At 46.2% G+C, this 18,299-nt stretch overlaps 1 protein-coding gene across 4 annotated transcripts in view; it reads right to left on the reverse strand.

Moving 5' to 3' along the window:
* LOC119168403 (glucoside xylosyltransferase 2) overlaps positions 1 to 18,299 on the reverse strand; it is a 53,697-nt gene that overhangs the window by 10,433 nt on the left and 24,965 nt on the right. The window contains exons 1-4 of one of the 4 annotated variants that reach the window (XM_075866812.1): positions 10,474 to 10,574; positions 10,185 to 10,381; positions 4,670 to 4,817; positions 1,831 to 1,950 (exon numbers count right to left, since the gene is read on the reverse strand). In XM_075866812.1, coding sequence (XP_075722927.1) covers positions 1,831 to 1,950; positions 4,670 to 4,817; positions 10,185 to 10,375 — 459 coding nt within the window. In that variant the 5' untranslated portion in view covers positions 10,376 to 10,381; positions 10,474 to 10,574. The other 3 variants (XM_075866810.1, XM_075866811.1, XM_075866813.1) reach the window with 3 other exon arrangements.

Consider the following 18,299-nt stretch of genomic DNA (forward strand, 5'->3'; position numbering starts at 1 on the left):
GGCAGCTGCGAAAATGGCTCTCGAGTGCCTATGTATACTGCTTTGATTCTGCTCGATTAGAGGACCTTACAACGGAATACACACTTGAAATATACTGAAATCGCCAATACTACTTCGGAAGAAGAGAATTTGCACCCCCTTAGCTTCAGAGTAAAGAAAGCACAAGTGGTCACATTTAGACAATTACGGACACACGCTTATTAGTCACCGGCACGGAGAAAACAATAATATAACATTTAAGATATGGATCCTGTTTGCAAGGCACGCAAGAGTGAAATATCTACGCTTGAACTCATGCTCTGGGAGTGTGGGACAGTTGGCCCGGGTATTTCCCGAGAACGGTTTACAACATTGCACGTATGATTAAACCACACGATGAAATCCCCTAAGTCCTGGCTCACCAGCACGCCCATGACAGAGCTAGGAGGCTTGACCTTTCCGTACCGAAGTGGGATTAGCCAGGGAGGTGGCGACCCCAGGTACAGGAGGATTTAAATAAAGCTCCTTCCATCCATCCATTATAATAAAAAACTACGCCTCTTTCTCAATCGAAGTATACTCTACGGCTGACGAGACCTTTCGATGGGCTCCAAAACGCCGAGATCATATCATTATATGTCTTCTGCTAGTTGAGCATCAAGCGTCGGGTTTAATATCTGGGACACTCGAACAACAGAGGATACATAACTTGTTTGTGACGTTAAGAATCAGATTGGTATGACAATTTCTCGCAGTCAGAGAACGCCGCAAGAGCTTGCAATGACTTCGGGGTTGATTGATGATTAATAGTATGATAAATGGGATTTAACGGTCCAAAACCACCGTATGATTATGTATTGGAGGGCTCCGGAAACTTCGACCACCTGGGGTTCATTAGCATGCACCCAAGTCTTGGCACACGGGCCTACAGCACTTTCGCCTCCATCGGAAATGCGGCCACCGCAGCCGTGATTCCATCCCGCGACCTGCGGATCAGCCACCGAGTACCTTAGCCACTAGACCACTGCGGCGGGGCACGCTGGCTTCATAGTTTCGGGGCCGTTGGAATATCCTAGATATAAACACTGCTCAAAGGGACACTACAGAGAAACAATCACTTACTTCAGAGTGACAAATTGCACTTTGAGAATTTTTATGACATTTGTTCCCCTCTTACAAGTTCATTATTACCGTAGAAAATAAAGGTTGAAGTTTCATTATTAAATTTCAGGTCCAATTTTCTGTACGTGACGTGACAAAATTCAAGGTATATTCAGGACAATGGCTGGACGCAATGTTATGAACCATCGTAGGCTAGGTCTACGGTACCCCACTTCAATTTTCTTGATTTCAAACTATACCTAGGGCCCACTAGGCGCATTCAAAATCTTATAATGTCACGGTAATTTGTGCGGAAACTTTAAGGTGGCGTCCTCACCCACATTTCCTTGTCACGCAGTTTTTCACTCACCAAGCGTCGTGTCGCGGCAAGAGTAGCGTGTTTCGAAATCGAAAATTGTACTTTACTACTATGCGCAAAATCGTTTTGCTCATTATTGTCCCTTTAAACCTTGATGAAGGTTCGCACTGCGGGTAGAAAAGAAAGTGTTATTTGAATGTGCAGAACGTCTGGCCTGATCGATACGCTCAATGTGAAGGAAATTTCTGATTTCTGGATATATCTTTTTTTGTGGAAATGTTCCTTTGGAAAATGCGTGTTTTTAACCAGGCGTAATTCTTGGTAAAACATACTCTTAAGTAGGTTATGCCATTTTGTCGAAAAGATGAAACAGCTTGCTCGAACGTTCAAGGCCCGTTCATAACAACGTAACAAACTGAACTGTTACCTACAGGCAAGTAGAGCTGCTGCGCTGCGCATTCTTGGAGCGCCAGGTCGGGGTTGACTGGTGGTGGCACAGGCTTCAGTTGTGCATGGACCCGTTTTTTGATGCTCGATGGCCAAGATTCCACCTTGCAAGCAAACGACGTAATTCAGTACAGAAGCGCTGGTTGGCAATGCAGGATGTCCACGTTAACATAGACCATGCATATTGCGCGAGGAAGCAATATTAATGCAACAGAGATGCAAGAGACGGTACTTAATGTCGCTAGGTCACTTACACGAGCATGGAAAAGGCACAAAACATGGTAATTGCCACCTAAAATCTAGAGGGAACTGTATTTTCCTCGCGCTATAATTTACTACAAATGCAATAGAAATACCTGAGGTTTTACGCCTCGAAACCACTACATAACTAGGAGGACCACCGTAGAGAACGGCTTCAAGTAACGTCATCTGGGGTAATTTAAAGTGCACTCAAATCACCCATTACGCGGGCCGGTAGCAGTTTGCCTTCATGAAAATGCGGCTGCCAGGGTCGAACCCATGACCTTCGGGTCGACAGCTGACTACTGTAACGGCTACACCACCGCGGCGGGGTATTGAATTCTAAGCTAAAAATTCTTTCAAGGAGACAGGCTCCGAAAATTTTAACTCCGGTGCAAACGTATCTTTAGTGTTCAAAGTACCTTTGCCACTTTTCAGCCCAGATATGAATGAGTTTTTATTACTCAGCCTAACTTCGTTCACACTCTCTGGACCAAAATATAAGAGGAGGAGAAGGCATTTGCACCCTTCCACTCTTTTTCTACTTTCCCTCTTTCTCTTCTACTTGGTTCAGAGAGTTCGTAAGCAGCATACACACGCCCCTAAAAAGGACAGCCGCTGCCTTGCAGCAAATCGTTCATGGAAGCGTTGGCTCCAGCGACACCCTACATGTGTTCGACGATATCGCCACGGGGTCGTAAAAGGACGAAGGGAGCAGACTCGATGTTCAGATGAAACTTTATTCGGCGGCCGAAGTTGTGGTAACTGGGAAATCAGATTACAGCGACACACTGGCACTCATAGCGGCGAACAGGGCGTCGGCCGTTGAGCAGCTGATATAGCGGCAAAGCGCGTCGGCATTTATACATGCACCGTCGAACATTCCAATTTTAGGTCGTCGCGCAATATCTGGATTAATCCCGAGTGTTCGCGTTTGCGCGAAATCTAACAGAGTGATGCACAATGATCGCGAACTTTTCCCAACTCGCCCTCAGTATTCCAGCCCGGTTTTATGCGCGAAAAACGAAACAAAAATAAAAATAAGAAACACGGGTGGCAATAATATTTAAATTCGTGCAGAACCACAAATTTTAGCATGCTGATGTACTTGGTCCTGTTGAATTTTATCCTGATACCTGGCCATAGCTCGGTTCAGTAATAAATGGAAATTTTAAAGTAACCGCAAACCTGATACCGGGTAGAGAGAGAGAGAAAAAAAATGTTTATTTCGAAACAGCTGCTCGAGAGATGCACGGTATCACACAAGGTGGGAGGGTGCCTATAGTCCACCAACAGTTTCGACTGCCCTCTTGGCCCTGGTGACGAGTTGTCGCTGGTCTTCCAGGTCCTCGAGGACGAGCTTGGACCCCACGTTTTTTTTTCTAATTTCCCTCAAAGACTTTTGACTCTGATGTCGATATCCTTGAGCCCGTTGTGCAAATCATGCGGTCCGCTAAGAGACTGATTTAACGCTTTGCATAGAGGGTTCGATTTATTCACTCCTACAATGAAACCGTTTTGCGTCCGCCACGGAAGGATGGCCTCTCCCATTGATCTCCAATTTACCCCATATAATAAACGAGCTGATTCTATTTTTTTTCTGCGAACTTCTAATTATGGTGTACTCACCTAACAGGACCATTTTTATTCTCTTGGTGCTTACTCTGTTGTCGTGACCGTCTTGGTGTTGTCCTAGAGGTATGTCGCACATACCAGCAGTCATACAGCGCATAGTTTGAGATCTCGTCTCAACAGATCACATCAAAGAGAATGAGCATGAAAAATTCAATTCCACAAGGTGCGATCATAAAAAAGCACAATCACCGTACAAACAGTGAATTGGTATTGACTACGACGAACTGCACACGAAAAAAAAAAAGTAAAGTGTCTCAGCGAGCTGTCACGTATAAGAAAATTTGAAACAAAAACTGCAGTGAAAGTTAAGCGAGTCGGTTATTTCCAGCCAATTAGGTGCACATATATAAACCAGCAAGGCAACCGCGCAAGCCATCCTTCGTAGCATCTGTGTCTGTTGTTGCACACATGAGAATACGCAAAAGTCACGCAGGTTTAGCGTATTCAGCTTTCAATGAACGCGTGTTGCAAATGCACGTGATTCTGGAGGCGGACTACTTACCGCTACTTTACTTGTCTTACTCGCGACCCACTTCGTCTTGATGCAAGTGAAATGGTGGTGCTGAAAATGGTACGCCCTCGTTGCAGCCAAAAACCAACGAGTGAAAACGAACAACCAGGCAACAAAACACCACACTATGTCTCTTCACTTTTCTTTTTTGCCGAACGTGTTTAGAACACAAGAAATAAATCGCTATTGCATATGACATACTTACATACGGTGCTTAACAGGAAGTACATTTTGTTTAGTGCAATCCTTGCTGAGAATACAGACACAGCAGCTAATGAATAACATTTAGTAGGATGCACTGCAATGCGGCGGATACAAGTTCCCTTGATGCATCGGAGGGTTCGTCAACATGCCCAAAAGGGCAAGGAACACATATCGAATATTCACTCTTATCGGTGCGCCACGTGACGTTTCACAAGGTGTATTCCACGACGTACCTGTTTCTTCATATCCACCTCGCTCTCCTTGTCAGCAAGGATAATGAGATGCAGCGGTGACGTTGAGTAAGCAATCACGGACTTGATAGCGACCAATGCAAGGTCAGCCTGCATCCCACAGACGACAAACGCCACCGTAATCGTTTCGCTGCAACAAAATGTATTTATCTATTCATTTACAAGTACTTTACAGGCCTTGCAGAAGCATTGTGTAAGGGGGTCGATACAAAGTAATAACAACGTGGGTTAACAAGTCAGTAAGAACAATTTAGTACGTCAACAACAGCAAAAATATGTCCAACACAGAAGAAGTGTTATGTATTCCACATGAATAGTCAAGTTTAAAACATGTAAAAGAAATGCAATAGCGTGTTGGACAGATCAAAATGATGCGTAGTGAAACAGACTACGCTGTTTACCGTGCTGGTTTGGTTAATTAACGAAACTTTAAACAAGAGCTTCACTGTGATCATGAAAATAAAAATAAAAAAGGGACACATGAATCCCGGGAGTACGTGGACCAGTTAAGCATTATCAGTGCGAGCATATGTCAAAGGTGGTTAGTGTTAGGTGGGCTGCAGATGAGATTAGGAAGTTTGCGGGTATAAAGGTGGCACTATAGCAAGCACAGGACCAAGTTGCCTGGCGGAACACGAGACAGGCCTTCGTCCTGTAGTGTGCGTAGTCAGGCTGATGATGTTGATGATGTGTGGGCGTCTGCAAGGGGGTGCAAGGCCTCCACATGTCAAGCCACGCATGTATATTTGCCTCCACAAAAGTCAGACGCTGCACCGTGCTCCCTAATGGGCTGCAGAAATTAGGCGTCAGATTCTTCCTCAAACTACCATCACCTACTCCACATCAGCTGCACCAACGCTAAGACTCTCCCCTATGGAGCGATATGAGACGTATTCGCATCACCCAAAACGAAATATTGCCGACACTCATGCGTCAAAGTGAATACATTATACGATGCGGCTTTAAACTCCTATATTGACAAGATGCGATACCAACGCATATGTCTTAGCAAAATGCTAATGATTACCACGACAAGGGTTAGCTGTGCAAAATGAACGGCTCTACCATTTTGTTTGATTTCCGGATCTTCATATTTTGCGGAACGCGCGTTTGTGCCTGACGCACGTTGACAGTCAGACGAGATCACTAACAGCAAACGTCACAGAGTTTTTCTCATTTATTTCACGTAAGAGATATTTATACTATTTATACATCTTAAGGAAAACCGCATTTCTCGAGTAGTGTTTTAAGTACTGGGCGATTCTGAACAAATTTTAATGTAGTATGTCGACCAAAGCAGGCTGGCATATTCTACTCAGGCTCGTTTGTGACGCATTACGAAGTTTATAACTTTAAAAATTTACTGAGAGCAAATGCTTTAACGTCATTGTAAACAAAAGTTTCAAACGAAGTCGGCTTTTTCAAACGGAAGACCTTCATGCATGTACATCGGAGAGTGAGCGGTGTGATTAACAGGGCGCTAGGCAGAGCGAGCAGAAACTGCAGCTTGTCATCGCACGCTTTCTTCCACCATTCCTTGCGGCACTCGTCATGCGTGGTCATCGTTCGCTTCTCAACTCCATTCTGTAACACAGTGTCCGCCGCAAAACAAAAGAACCCGGCTGTTTTGAGAAAAGGTAGCCATACGCTAGCGGTCATTTTTGTCGACTGTCAAAATGTAGTTAAAATGATTTATTAATTGCAATAATGCCGGTCCCTACTGAGATCATTAAAATTATTTTTTATGGGACGAAAGCATGCTCGTTGCGCGCCAATGTAATGAATGATCTTCTCACTTATGCCACAATCTGAAAAAAAAAAAGCTTTTGCCGAGCGGTAGACAGTCCCTATAAAAGATGAATCCCTTAAGTTCTCGCTTCCATTCTCTCTACTATGCATGCGAAACAGAGACGCGTGGCTCGTCGGTCATAAAGGTGAAACACGGTGACGCACAGCGCAGCGTCAGCTTCTGTAAAGCGTGGCTTTTTCGAGGGGCGACCTTACCCGGTTTCTACCTAATCATCTACAGCGGTCAAGAACCGCCCTTTCCTTGCATAAAGGTCGCATTCACATTTAAGGGGCGAAGCCGGGTTTCAGCGTGTCGGTGTGCTCGTTTTCTGCTGCTTGACGCTGCTGTCGGCAGCTGTCGCGAAGGCACTGCCGTCGGCGCTCAAAAGTGGACACGGCCGTCTTAGCGCTCACAGCGAGAGCAAACGTAACGTCTTTCTGCGACGAACGCTGAACTTTCTCCCTCGTAAGACGGGAGCGCAAAGCACTGGATCTTGACCTGCGATGTAGTGTCGGTGGGAGATTTCTAATGTGTGCAGTTGGACAACAGAAAGAAAAAAAAGAAATCTCAGCGTGTGCGTTAACTAAGTGAACTGCGGGTGTGTCTGGTGGCTCCGATTAGATCCGTGAACACTGCATTATTCGCCCGCCCCAGTAAAGTCCCTAGACTTTCCCTTCTTTTGTCTTAAATACCGGAATTCATTGAAGCGCCGCAAACGAATGTAATTGGCTGTACTTTCAACAATGTACATTCTATTACAAATCCAGCAGCTGGCGAAACGCCTCCACCGCTTAATAATAACGGTGGATTGGTCCCCATTCCCCGTGCGGTGTTGTTGAGGTGACCTGCAAAGCGAGAGGCAGCTACGACGCCGCACTTATTTCTTCACTTTTCTTCCTGCAAAACCTCTCCGATTGGTGGAAGGAGAAAGTCGCGCTCCGTTAGCATATCGTCCTTTGAAAGGTGCGCAGCCAATGCACTTAGACACACGTGTATTGGTAAATATTCCAGTGAGGATTGTATATCTTCAAGCCACTATAGTTATAGTGGCCAGAAATGTTTTCCTAGTGTCGTGAACGATGAATTATAGACTGATAAATATGTGAGGTTTAACGTCTCAAAACCACCATTATGAGATACGCCGATGTGGAGGGCTCCGGAAATTTTGACCACCTGCGGTTCTCCAGAGTGCGCCCAAATCTGAGCACACGGGCCCACACCATTCCCGCCTCCATCAGCAATGCAGCCGCCGCAGTCGGGATTTAATCCCACGACCTGCGGGTCAGCAGCAGAGTACCTAAGCCACTACTAGACCACAGCGGCGGGGCCTACCCCTGTATTCACAAACGCTCCTCGACTCAAATTTCGTCCTTCACTTGACTGACCCCCGTATTCAGAAACGCTCCTCGATTCGACTTTCGTCCTTCACTTGACTGAGTTGAGCACTGCGCCACTGCTCGACTGAAAGTGGCGCTGTGCTTGTCAAGAATCACTGCAGAATATTGCCGATATGCGGTGACTTGGTCCCCCTAGAGACGGCGCTCCCATCGACTTTTTCTAGTCAAGGTGAAGCATTCAGTGAGGGAACGTTCTGGAATACGGCGGTATAAGTACATCCCTGCGTGCTGCTCGACTGATATTGACGCTGCACTTCTCAAGAATCGCTGTATATTATAGCCGATATGCGGTAACTTGGTCTGCCAAGAGACGGCGTTTTCGAGTCAAGGTGAAGCGTTGAGGGAAAGGCGTTCTAGAATATGGCGGCTAGTGTCGTGAACGAGGTGGCGAGGCTGAAGGAGTTTACGATAGCGCCTCCAGAGGGCACAGATGCTCGTTGGCGCTTGTTCGCGCGTCAGCCCGTGCCCTCACGAGTTCCCCACATGGTGGCCATAAATTTTAAACGCGAAAAAAAAAAGAGGTCTGGGGACCAGTCTTGAGAACGCCGATAGTTATAGCGCGAGAACAAAACAACGACAAAGAGACAAGAAGGACACGAAGGACACGAGCGCTATACATATGTCATAGCAACTAGCCCAAGCTGCCACGCTTCAGAACGCCACGTGCACACAGCCGTCAACCTCCCCTCCCCAACGTGCCAGCGACGGACAGCACCGGCGTCTCGTGCGATGCACTGAACCCGGTTTCTCCGCCGCTGGGGAAAGCGCACGTTCACGACACTACGAAAACCATCGAAAACTATGGCGCTCACACTCCGGCGCGTTTCGATCTATTAAGAGAGAGGGAGGTTCAGGAATGGAAAAGACGCCACTTTTGCAGCCCCAAGAGAACAGGGAGCACGGCTCAGCGCCTCCGACCTATTCAGGAGCTGGGGTAACCTTACGCTCCCTCAGCTATCGTATGATAGTGCCAAGGAACGAGATACTGCTGGGGCACGCTGAACCAACGCATCGTATCCTAGACAGAGCGCGCTGGCGCGCGATAGCGAATTCGGGCCCACGTAAGTGTCTGTGTAAGAGGCTGTGGCTTCTCTCCCTTGCGCTCTCTCAGCAATCACCTGATGGCGTCGGGGAACAATGTCCTGCAGACAAGCGGTGAGGGCACGTGCTCCCGTGTGGCGTGGCGATAAACCCGCTTGACGTGCTACAACAAGAGTTCGGGACAAGTAACAGCAACATTTGAATTCATGGTGTGCTCCAAATGCAGAGCTGCGTTAACATCGGACAAGGTGCCCGCCATGAACGGAAATTTAAGACAACACATGCGCTGCTTCGCATGCTATGCTCATAGTTCCATTTAGTGGGAGATGGCGTAACTTTTTTTTCTTCCAATGTACAGCTTGCTTTTAGTGCGATCGAGAGCGAGTACGCAGGCACGTCACAGGATCCAAAGTAACTATGCAGCTCATTTTAATCAAATCAGCCAATGATCGCGGAGCTCTGCTTTATGGCATCATTGGTCGAGAGAATACACAGACCGATTTCTAGCCGACTCTGAGAAATTGTTTGTTAGGCTACGTACTGCGTTGTATAGTGCTTCGTTCATGTTGTATGAAGCCTCAACTACCGAACGGAAGCGTATTTTTTTGTGCAAAGGGTGTTCTACATTTTGTCCGGATCCGTGACAGACATCCGCGCTTCATGTTTGCAGATACGCTCAGCGTACAGCAGCCTAGACACCGCGTTTGCAATACTTTCGATCTTCAAACTGGAACGGACTACTTTGTTGGTGGGCTGTGTATATGCGTATTTGAAGTGCTTCCGAAAATACATTTTATGCGTTCGCGACGTCCTCACAAAAGATTATGTCAGTCACTCATAACATATTTGAAAAAAGATGTGCAACGTAGAAAAAATCCGAAGTTTAACTTGCAAAAAAAAAATTAAGCGACGATCGCCACGTAGGGGTTTTACGCATCAAACGCTTAAAAAGTTTTTCGTTGGGTTAGGATAATCACCGACACGATAACAATGAGCAAACGATCCCCTCATTCCGAATGACGGGGCCGAGTGTCATGTCTTGAACATTCATTGCTTCACAGTTGCCATGGCTTATACGACCCGGTTAGTGACTATTTCTTTCAGGAGAGCAGTCTTTTTTTCTGCAACGGAAACTACATAGCTAGAGCCTGATAATTGTTCTAGGTACTGCAGGAAAGTACAGGTAAGTTGCTTATGTTATGATGCTCTTCCGGCATGTATTAGAGTTGAACCTTGTTTTTCGAAATACATGTTGCAGCGCCGGGCTTACCTTTTACTGCCTGAAGTCCAAGTGCTGTGTACAGCTCTCACTTGAGCTCCTCGGAGCGACACCAAGTCTTTCTGGCGGTACTTCTGGCCGATGAGAATACGCAACTTTGGTGCATACGTAATGAACAACGATCCTACAGCAACGCCAACAAACAGGCAAACTATTGTCTTCAGCGATATTCGAGACTTCATTAGTTTCTGTATAAAGGAAAAAATACTGCTTACAAAGACTGACTCTATCTTGTAACGTGCAATGAATGAGTTTTGCTTCGTAGCAGAAAAGTTCATACCACTCGCTTCTCTCAAAATGATCGATAGTGTTAGGAATTCTTCATATTAGTCGTGCTTTTGAGTTCACAGCGGTAATGCATAGCGATCCACCCTTTGCATCCATCGGAATTCGTCGTGCGCCAGCATCGCCCGGATCAAATTTTCAGTAACGCAGGTTGCTGAACGTCATTGTGATGACATTTAAAAGTCTATTCTCGCCGTTCCTGGTTCACCACTTGCCATTTTTACTACAATATAAGCCATTACGCTGGTTCCTCTGAAGCATTTAGCAACGATAAATAATGCCATCACTCACACGGGCTTGGTTTCGCGTAAACTGTGTATGACGTGATAACTCGGAAAAGACAGCTTCTGTTGAACAGCGAGAGTTTACGCTTCGTCACTGCGCCGTCGTTTCAAGGAACGATCACGAAGTGAAAGTAAACGTTTGGGCTGTAAGCCTTGGAAAATTTGGCGGCGATGGCAGCCACCAACCACAACAATGGAACTGTGCTAGGTTGAACACTTGAAGACGCCAGCCATGCGTCGCCGCGATACCATAACTATCGAAAGTTGCATAACTATTGTAACTTACAACTGAAGAGTAAATACAATGTCAGCCCACAACAATGTCTGTCCCACTGCGAGAAAAGTAGCATATATTGCGTACAATCAGCTGCGAAGATTATCGAGACATCAAGCACTTTCCGAGTGTTTCATATGACTGGTGTTCGCTTCGCTAATTTGAAGTAGTGGCTACTTTTATCAGATATTGTAATATCACTGCTTCGTCAAAATATTTTGGGTGGGAACGACCAGCCTTTATTTTGCGCCATGCAAAATACGTGACTACGAAGAGGTGCTTCCCTTGCGAAAGGAAGTCAGCTTATGTGACTCCCTTATGCGGGATATTGATAAAAGAGACGCCGTAACGAACGTACAGCTCCAGCCCGTCACAGTGGTTTATTGGTTACGTAGGCTTGACAGCTGACCCGCAGGTAGCGGAATTCAGCCGCGGTGGTCGCATTTTCGATGGAGGCGAAAATGCTTGAGTTCCGTGTATTTAGATTTAGGTAGACGTTACAGAACCTCAGGTAGTGTGCCTGAGTTCAATCGGGGATGTGGGCCAGCCGCCAATGTTTCGGTGAACTCCTGGCTCCTACACCAATGCCATACTCTACGGTTCCGGTGAACAAGTCGGCAAGCTCACGAAAGCTTGACCACCCTGCAGGTCCATCTTGAACAGTTCAGAGTAGTGTCGTAAAGGCCTCACCACGATCGGTCAACAACTTACCAGCGTCGGAGGACGTGCTAAAGTAGGTGGACACTGTGCACATCGCCCCAAGCGCCAAAGAGAGGGCAGAACACAATGGGCTGATGCCTCATTCAAGACCGTGGCGGTCTCTTGTTAGAAGTTTTGCTCCAGCCGACCTTTCAGTGCTGGGAGGCTTTAGAGGAACCGACGGTTTCCACAATATCAGAGGAGTGAGATCACTCCTCGGATGAAAAGATTGTCCGTCACACTGACGCGAGCTAACCCTGCTTTTTTTTGTAAAAGGTGCATCATTTTTATTCCTTCATTCAAGTTTCAAAAAAAAAAGGTCACAGCTTTGCCGCAGAGGCGCAGCAATGAACGCGATAGCAACAAATTGGAAGGTCACGCCTAGAATCGCAAGCAGATGGAAACGTGCTCCGCATTTCTCACTCACAAAAGACGCACGAAAACGCATTAACAGGGACAGATTAACGTGAATAAGCGTCTCAGTTGTTCTGTGGCTGAAAAGCGCGCCCTTTTCGCAAACGGAGGCTGTGCAACGACTGCAGTGACTTTTGTGCGCCCGGTAACTACAACAGAATCGTTCCGGCAAAATTCAAACCAAGACATACGATTCTCCCCACTGCAAGATAAGGGCACGCGATTTAGCGAACACCCTTTTATTTTCTACGCGGGTCAAAGCACGCGTGAGAGATGAAAGCAACCGCACTCTCACTGCGCAAACTTGCTGACAATGCTAAAAAGACAATAGCCCCCCCCCCCCCATAGATGCCCGCCAACAGCGGTAAGTGGTAGATATGAATAGCCCGCGTTTAAACGTTGATGGAGGTACCTCTCAGTGGCTCAGTGGTTAACGCCTCGCATTCACGACGCGGAAATCTCCCGTTCGATTCCGTGCACCAGAGCCCTTTTTTTCTGAGATTGTTTTCTTTCTTGCGTTTTCATATTGTTAGATACATATACATATACGGTGCATGACACCGACGTCAACGTCAACGCCGACGGCGAAATCCAGACGATGGTGCCCTTAATAATGCTATCGCAATATAATAACCTGTGGCGCCTCTCGTGACAAAAACATATACGATGTACCTAGCCACGTGACCACTGATTGCTGTACGCGGTCGACGATATTTTAAGGTGTTGAAATACTCTTCGTTTCTTTATAATAAAGAAACTAATCCATAAAAAGGTACATATAGGCCTGCTTTAGTAGTAAAGGAGGGTTGCACAAGGGCATAGCCCACGAGATGGCACCAGCGTCGAAGAGGCAGTGCATACATCTTTGTGGTTTCAATCGCCCGCCTCTCCCAGCCGCTGCCGGCAAGCGGTCGCAGAACGTACATTCATGGATGAGCGTCTGTGCGAGATTGCCGTTGTCATAATGGTGAACTGTACCGTCTTTGGTTGCTACAACCACTCGAGTACGCCTGGTGGTGACAATGCGTCAGATGTCGGCTTTCTTTTTCATACCTAAAGTGATTGCAAACCAATGCAAGCACACAAAAGACGCTATTCAGCGGCGAAGACCTGAGTGGCTCCGAGGCGTCAACCGAAAAGGTTTGGATGACTCCATCATATACTACGATTGATTTGATTGATTTGTGGGGTTTAACGTCCCAAAACCACCATTTAATTATGAGAGACGCCGTAGTGGAGGGCTCCGAAAATTTTGACCACCTGGGGTTCTTTAACGTGCACCCAAATCTGAGCACACGGGCCTACAACATTTCCGCCTCCATCGGAAATGCAGCCGCCGCAGCCGGGAATTGAACCCACGACCTGCGGGTCAGCAACCGAGTACCTTAGCCACTAGACCACTGCGGCGGGGCATCACCATACACTACCGCGTGAGCGGTGAACATTTCCTTTTCTGTATGTGTTCAAAACCTAAGCAACATCATAAAGGTTTGCTTTTGTGGTGAAAAACTGAAGTTTTCGCGAAGTGTTATGAAGCTCTATTTACGCAGCAGGAGGCGAACGCACGCACTACGCCACAATCGCTGCTTACGAAGCAGTCAGTTAATCACATCAGCAGTAAACGTTGCTTGACAACTGCACGCTTGAATAGCTCTGCATATGACTGTCACTTTCATGGCAAGTACTTTGTTCGTGTCTTGTCTGCAGAACATTAGCATCTTTTAAAGCAGAGGTATCATTCAGGTAGATGCGGTGTATTACTGATTTCAGTGTGCTACTAAACAGTCAGCAATGCAGCGCTTCCGTTTACCCATGCTTTAACGCCACTCGTTTTCTTTCGCAGGACGTCCGTCTTACGCAATGGTTGAAGCCGTTCCGGACTGGGCACCATCTCTTCGTTTTGGGCATGGCAAGCCAAAAACAGTAACAGTTCAGCGCCCCGGTAGGATTGCTAAAGCAGTCTGATTTGTGTGTGTGTGCAGGCGGTAGGTAATGACCGAATTCCACTCTTTACAGACACACAAGGCATTTGAAAAGAAAAGAAGCACAATCCGTTCCGCCCCTTAAGGTCTCCTCACATGATGACAGCATACCTCCCACGCCACTTGAAAGTGAAGACAACAGTGAAGAGTCCTAGAAGCCCATCCATGACGAATGCAGCATTGGTGATCAATTTTATGCAATTTCATTCACATCATCACTCGGGCAGTATCATCTTTGGAGGACAACCTCTCAACGCTAATAACTGGTACATCTCTCGGGGAGGACTTACTTTGAGCAAGCTACAGATTTGACAATGCCGCAAGTCAATATGCTTGAAGAAGAAAATAACCGTCTTGTCTCCGAATTGGTTAACACCTAAGTCAAAGTTAACAGTCGCATGCTGTCTGAAGATTGCTTCAAAGAGAAGCCCAACACGCCGCAGTTTTATACTTGAATGCCAAACTTTAACCTCGTACCGGCAGGTACCAGAAAAAAAAAAACGTACATGGAAGACACGTCCCCTGAATGAAGGGCCCCGAAAATAATGTCCGCATTTGCGTTGTCGCGAAAAACGACCCCACACGGACATCGTCATAAGTACGTTGTGGCTTCTGACACGAATTATTTAATTCTAAAAGTAAAGGACGCATTCGCAAACGTTGCAGTTTACTGAAAGATTACTGACGAAGCACGATAATGACATACCCACTGTCCCAACTTATCAGTATAAGAAATTTCAGATGCAATATTGCGTACTAAGTGCATGTCAAATACATCTCATCTAGTTATGCACGTGCCTGAAAAAACAGAGGGAGGGTCAGTTCAGTGCCCATCCATTTTATTCAGAGGCAGCAGTTTAGTCGGACCAGCACTCTCAAAGTAAGTATGCGCTTCCGAGAGCTCATTCGATACTTGTTCAGTGGTTGACTTAACGGTACTTATTTGCAGAATGGAGACAATGGAATCTAACCATGAAGGCACAAAGATGTGCCTGGGCGGTTACTTGTACACGATAAAAAATACTGCATCGGGCACCCGCCGGCGATGCGTGAAACGTAATGGATGCAAAGGTGCTTTATTACAGAAAAATCTTCAAGCGACTACTACATAAGTGTTCACCACAACCACCCTGCAGATAATACTGCGATTAATGTCGCAAGAACAAGGCAGCAAATGAAAGAGACCGCACTTGTCTCAAGAAAAAAAAAACCCACCACCATTGTTGTAGGTGCTGTCAAAACATTGATGACGACGAAAAATGCCGCATAAACAGTGAGCAGAGCCTGAAACGCGGCATTCGCCAGTAGCGGTGCAAGATGTACCCACCGAATCTCGTCGATCTCAGGGACCTTGTTAATCCGGCACCTTGAACTATGACTATGGGCGACCACGCGGAGTGCTTTCTGTGTACGATACTGGCCCAGAGGTAGAGAACAGAGTGCCTGTAATTGTCAGCGCAACGTGTTAGCCGAGAGCAGCACCTGGTTTATGAACGAAAACTTCACTCTCGCTTCTAAGGATTTCTGCAATTATACTATGTTCTTGGACCACTAGGTGGGAGCATTGTATCAGTTGGTTATGCCTTCATGACAAAGAAGAACCAGGAAGCGTACGAGGATTTGTTCAAGTCATTACGGAACCAGTGTGATCTCCTTGAACTCATTGACTATCAAAAGGCGGCCTTGAGTGGTGTAAAGGCAATTTTCGGAGACGTCATGACAAAGGCTTGCATCTTCCATTTTTGGCAAAGACCCTAGCAAAGAATTAAAGAGCTCGGACTGGTCACCCTTTACAGGCAGAGTCGGGAGTTTTGAACTTCCGTGGGAATGCTGGATGCCCTCAATTCTTGTTCCTCGACAACGTACAAAAGGGAATGACCGCATTGCTAGATTATATGCCAAAAGCTGGCCGATAAATACTAGAGTATTTTGATTGAACGTATATTTCAGGTACTTATAGGCGGGCAAAGAGAGCTGACAACATAGTTCGTCTGCGACGCACACCTCCCACTTTCGCCCCTCCCCCAGCTATGTGAAACGTCTACTCAGCCACTCTTGATGAAGGGCGCATGACTAGCGATCATGCAGATGCATGGAACTCAAGGCTGGACAGCATCGTAGGCCACAGCCGCCCAACGGTGTGGAGGGCCATTGACGCCTTGCGCTTGGAAGAAGCCACTGTGACGATGAAGATGACCCAGTCTGGAGTTGGTGCACCCGCAAAGAAGAGGAGGAAATCAGCAGTCATGGTGATTTTAGAGGGAGTACACCCGGCAGTACAGTCCTCACAACTTATGTGAGGACTGTACTGCCGGGAGGACAAAAGTTCCTGAAAGTTACTGGACACACGATTCGATTTCGACTAAACTCTCGAAGCGTCGAATAAAGATTAGTTTTTGCCGAATGAGTTCACACTTGCTTCATTTCTCGGTTGATTTTCATCTGGGGACATTTGTTTCCTAGGCAACGATGCCAAAGGGGAAGTTTCTTCCGGGGACGTATCTCCCCGGGTTTTACATTCTGCGAACGTTTTTCCTACACCTGTTATGAGCTCTCTTCCTGGTTTTAGATCGAGGCTTATAACATACAAGCCTGAACTGCTTGACGACGTTCCAGGAGACGTTCCAAGAGTTTCAGGTTATTTCACTTTACATTGCTTTCAACTTTGTTTTTATTCTGTTGTCTTCCTAAATACACGACTTTCTTACAGGTTCCATGTGTCCCGGCCAGAATCTCGAGAGTGTTGAACAAGTGGCTAGACGCGGCTTTTGTCCGTCTTGAAAGGGCAGTAGTATGTCCTTAACGAGACATCTTGCGCAAAACAATCCCAACGGTATTTCGAAAAGCATTCGGGACAGATGTAGATTAACACCTCAAATCAGTGATATTCGACTGTTTTGAGTTGTTCATTTAACGACCTTCATCAATCATCTCTCGCTCACGGATGTGGTTTACCTATAAAAACCACAAAACAGTGAAATGTCTGTGGCATTGCTCCTCAAGAGAACATATACAACGTTCATGTCACGTGGCTGGCGCGACCACATGATTGGCAAAGCCATAACGGAAGGAAGTCTTCGACAATCTATAGTTCTAGCCGACAGGGGCTTCAAAATATCAGACTCTGTGGAAATACGTTCCGCTAGGTTAATGACGCCTGCATTCACAGAAGGCTAACCGCAGCTTTTGGCTTTCCAAGTTGAAAGAACACGCAGGGTGGCCAATGTACGTATACATGTCGAAAGGTTTATTGGGCTGCTTCGGAACAAGTTTCGCATACTGAAGCAAACTTTACCAGTTGAAGCGCTCACTGTTAATAAGAACAGACCAACAGCGCTTGACGAAATAGCAGTTGTATGTGCAGCGCTAGCCAATCTCTGTGATTCTCTGGTACCCTTTGGTCAACTGGCCAAAGCCTTGACATGTGCTGGACCGCCTTTCACTTCCCGTTCTGTTCTCTGAATTTTTTTTATCAACCTTATTCTTTTTTTTTGGTTCACTTTTTCTACCGTTTCGTTCATGTTGCTGTCATGTGCGTTATTTATATGTTGTGTATAACCCATCACCCTAAATAAAGGTCCCTGCTTTCCTTTTCACTGCACTTCGAGCTACTCAATTTTACCATATGTCGAAGACGTGGAACTTCAACTGCTTGTACTCTGAACCCGTTCTGTGTGATTTTAATGGCTTTCTATAGGTCCTGCAATAAAACTACTGCTATTAAGACATATCAAAAAACGTCTTCAACTACAATCTCAAAGTAGTGCGAAACAAATTATATTTTACTTTTGCAGAGCTTTGATAAAGAGGTGAAATGCTTCTGACATGAATGAACACTTTGCAAATTTTATTACAGCTGCATTCAGTCACACCTTATTAAGCAACTTTTTGCATTCTACACAATACGACTTGTTTGCTTGTGGAGCCCACTGCGCGGCCACACGCTCAAAAAGAAGCCATTTGAACTTGCATGAGCCACTGCCACACCTAACCATTTTGCCTAATCCTGGCTTTTGGCACGTGCGGCGCAGGAAGGCACTAGATATTTTAGTGTCCTGAACCTCTCCCTCTGATGCGTCAACATTGACTTCCTTCGTCCAATAATTAAAAAAAAATCCAGGAAGCTCAACACGCTAAAAGGACACCTGACAGTGCTCTTTCATTGATT

Source organism: Rhipicephalus microplus, chromosome 6 (assembly GCF_043290135.1).
Source record: "Rhipicephalus microplus isolate Deutch F79 chromosome 6, USDA_Rmic, whole genome shotgun sequence".
NCBI classification, from domain to species: domain Eukaryota; kingdom Metazoa; phylum Arthropoda; class Arachnida; order Ixodida; family Ixodidae; genus Rhipicephalus; species Rhipicephalus microplus.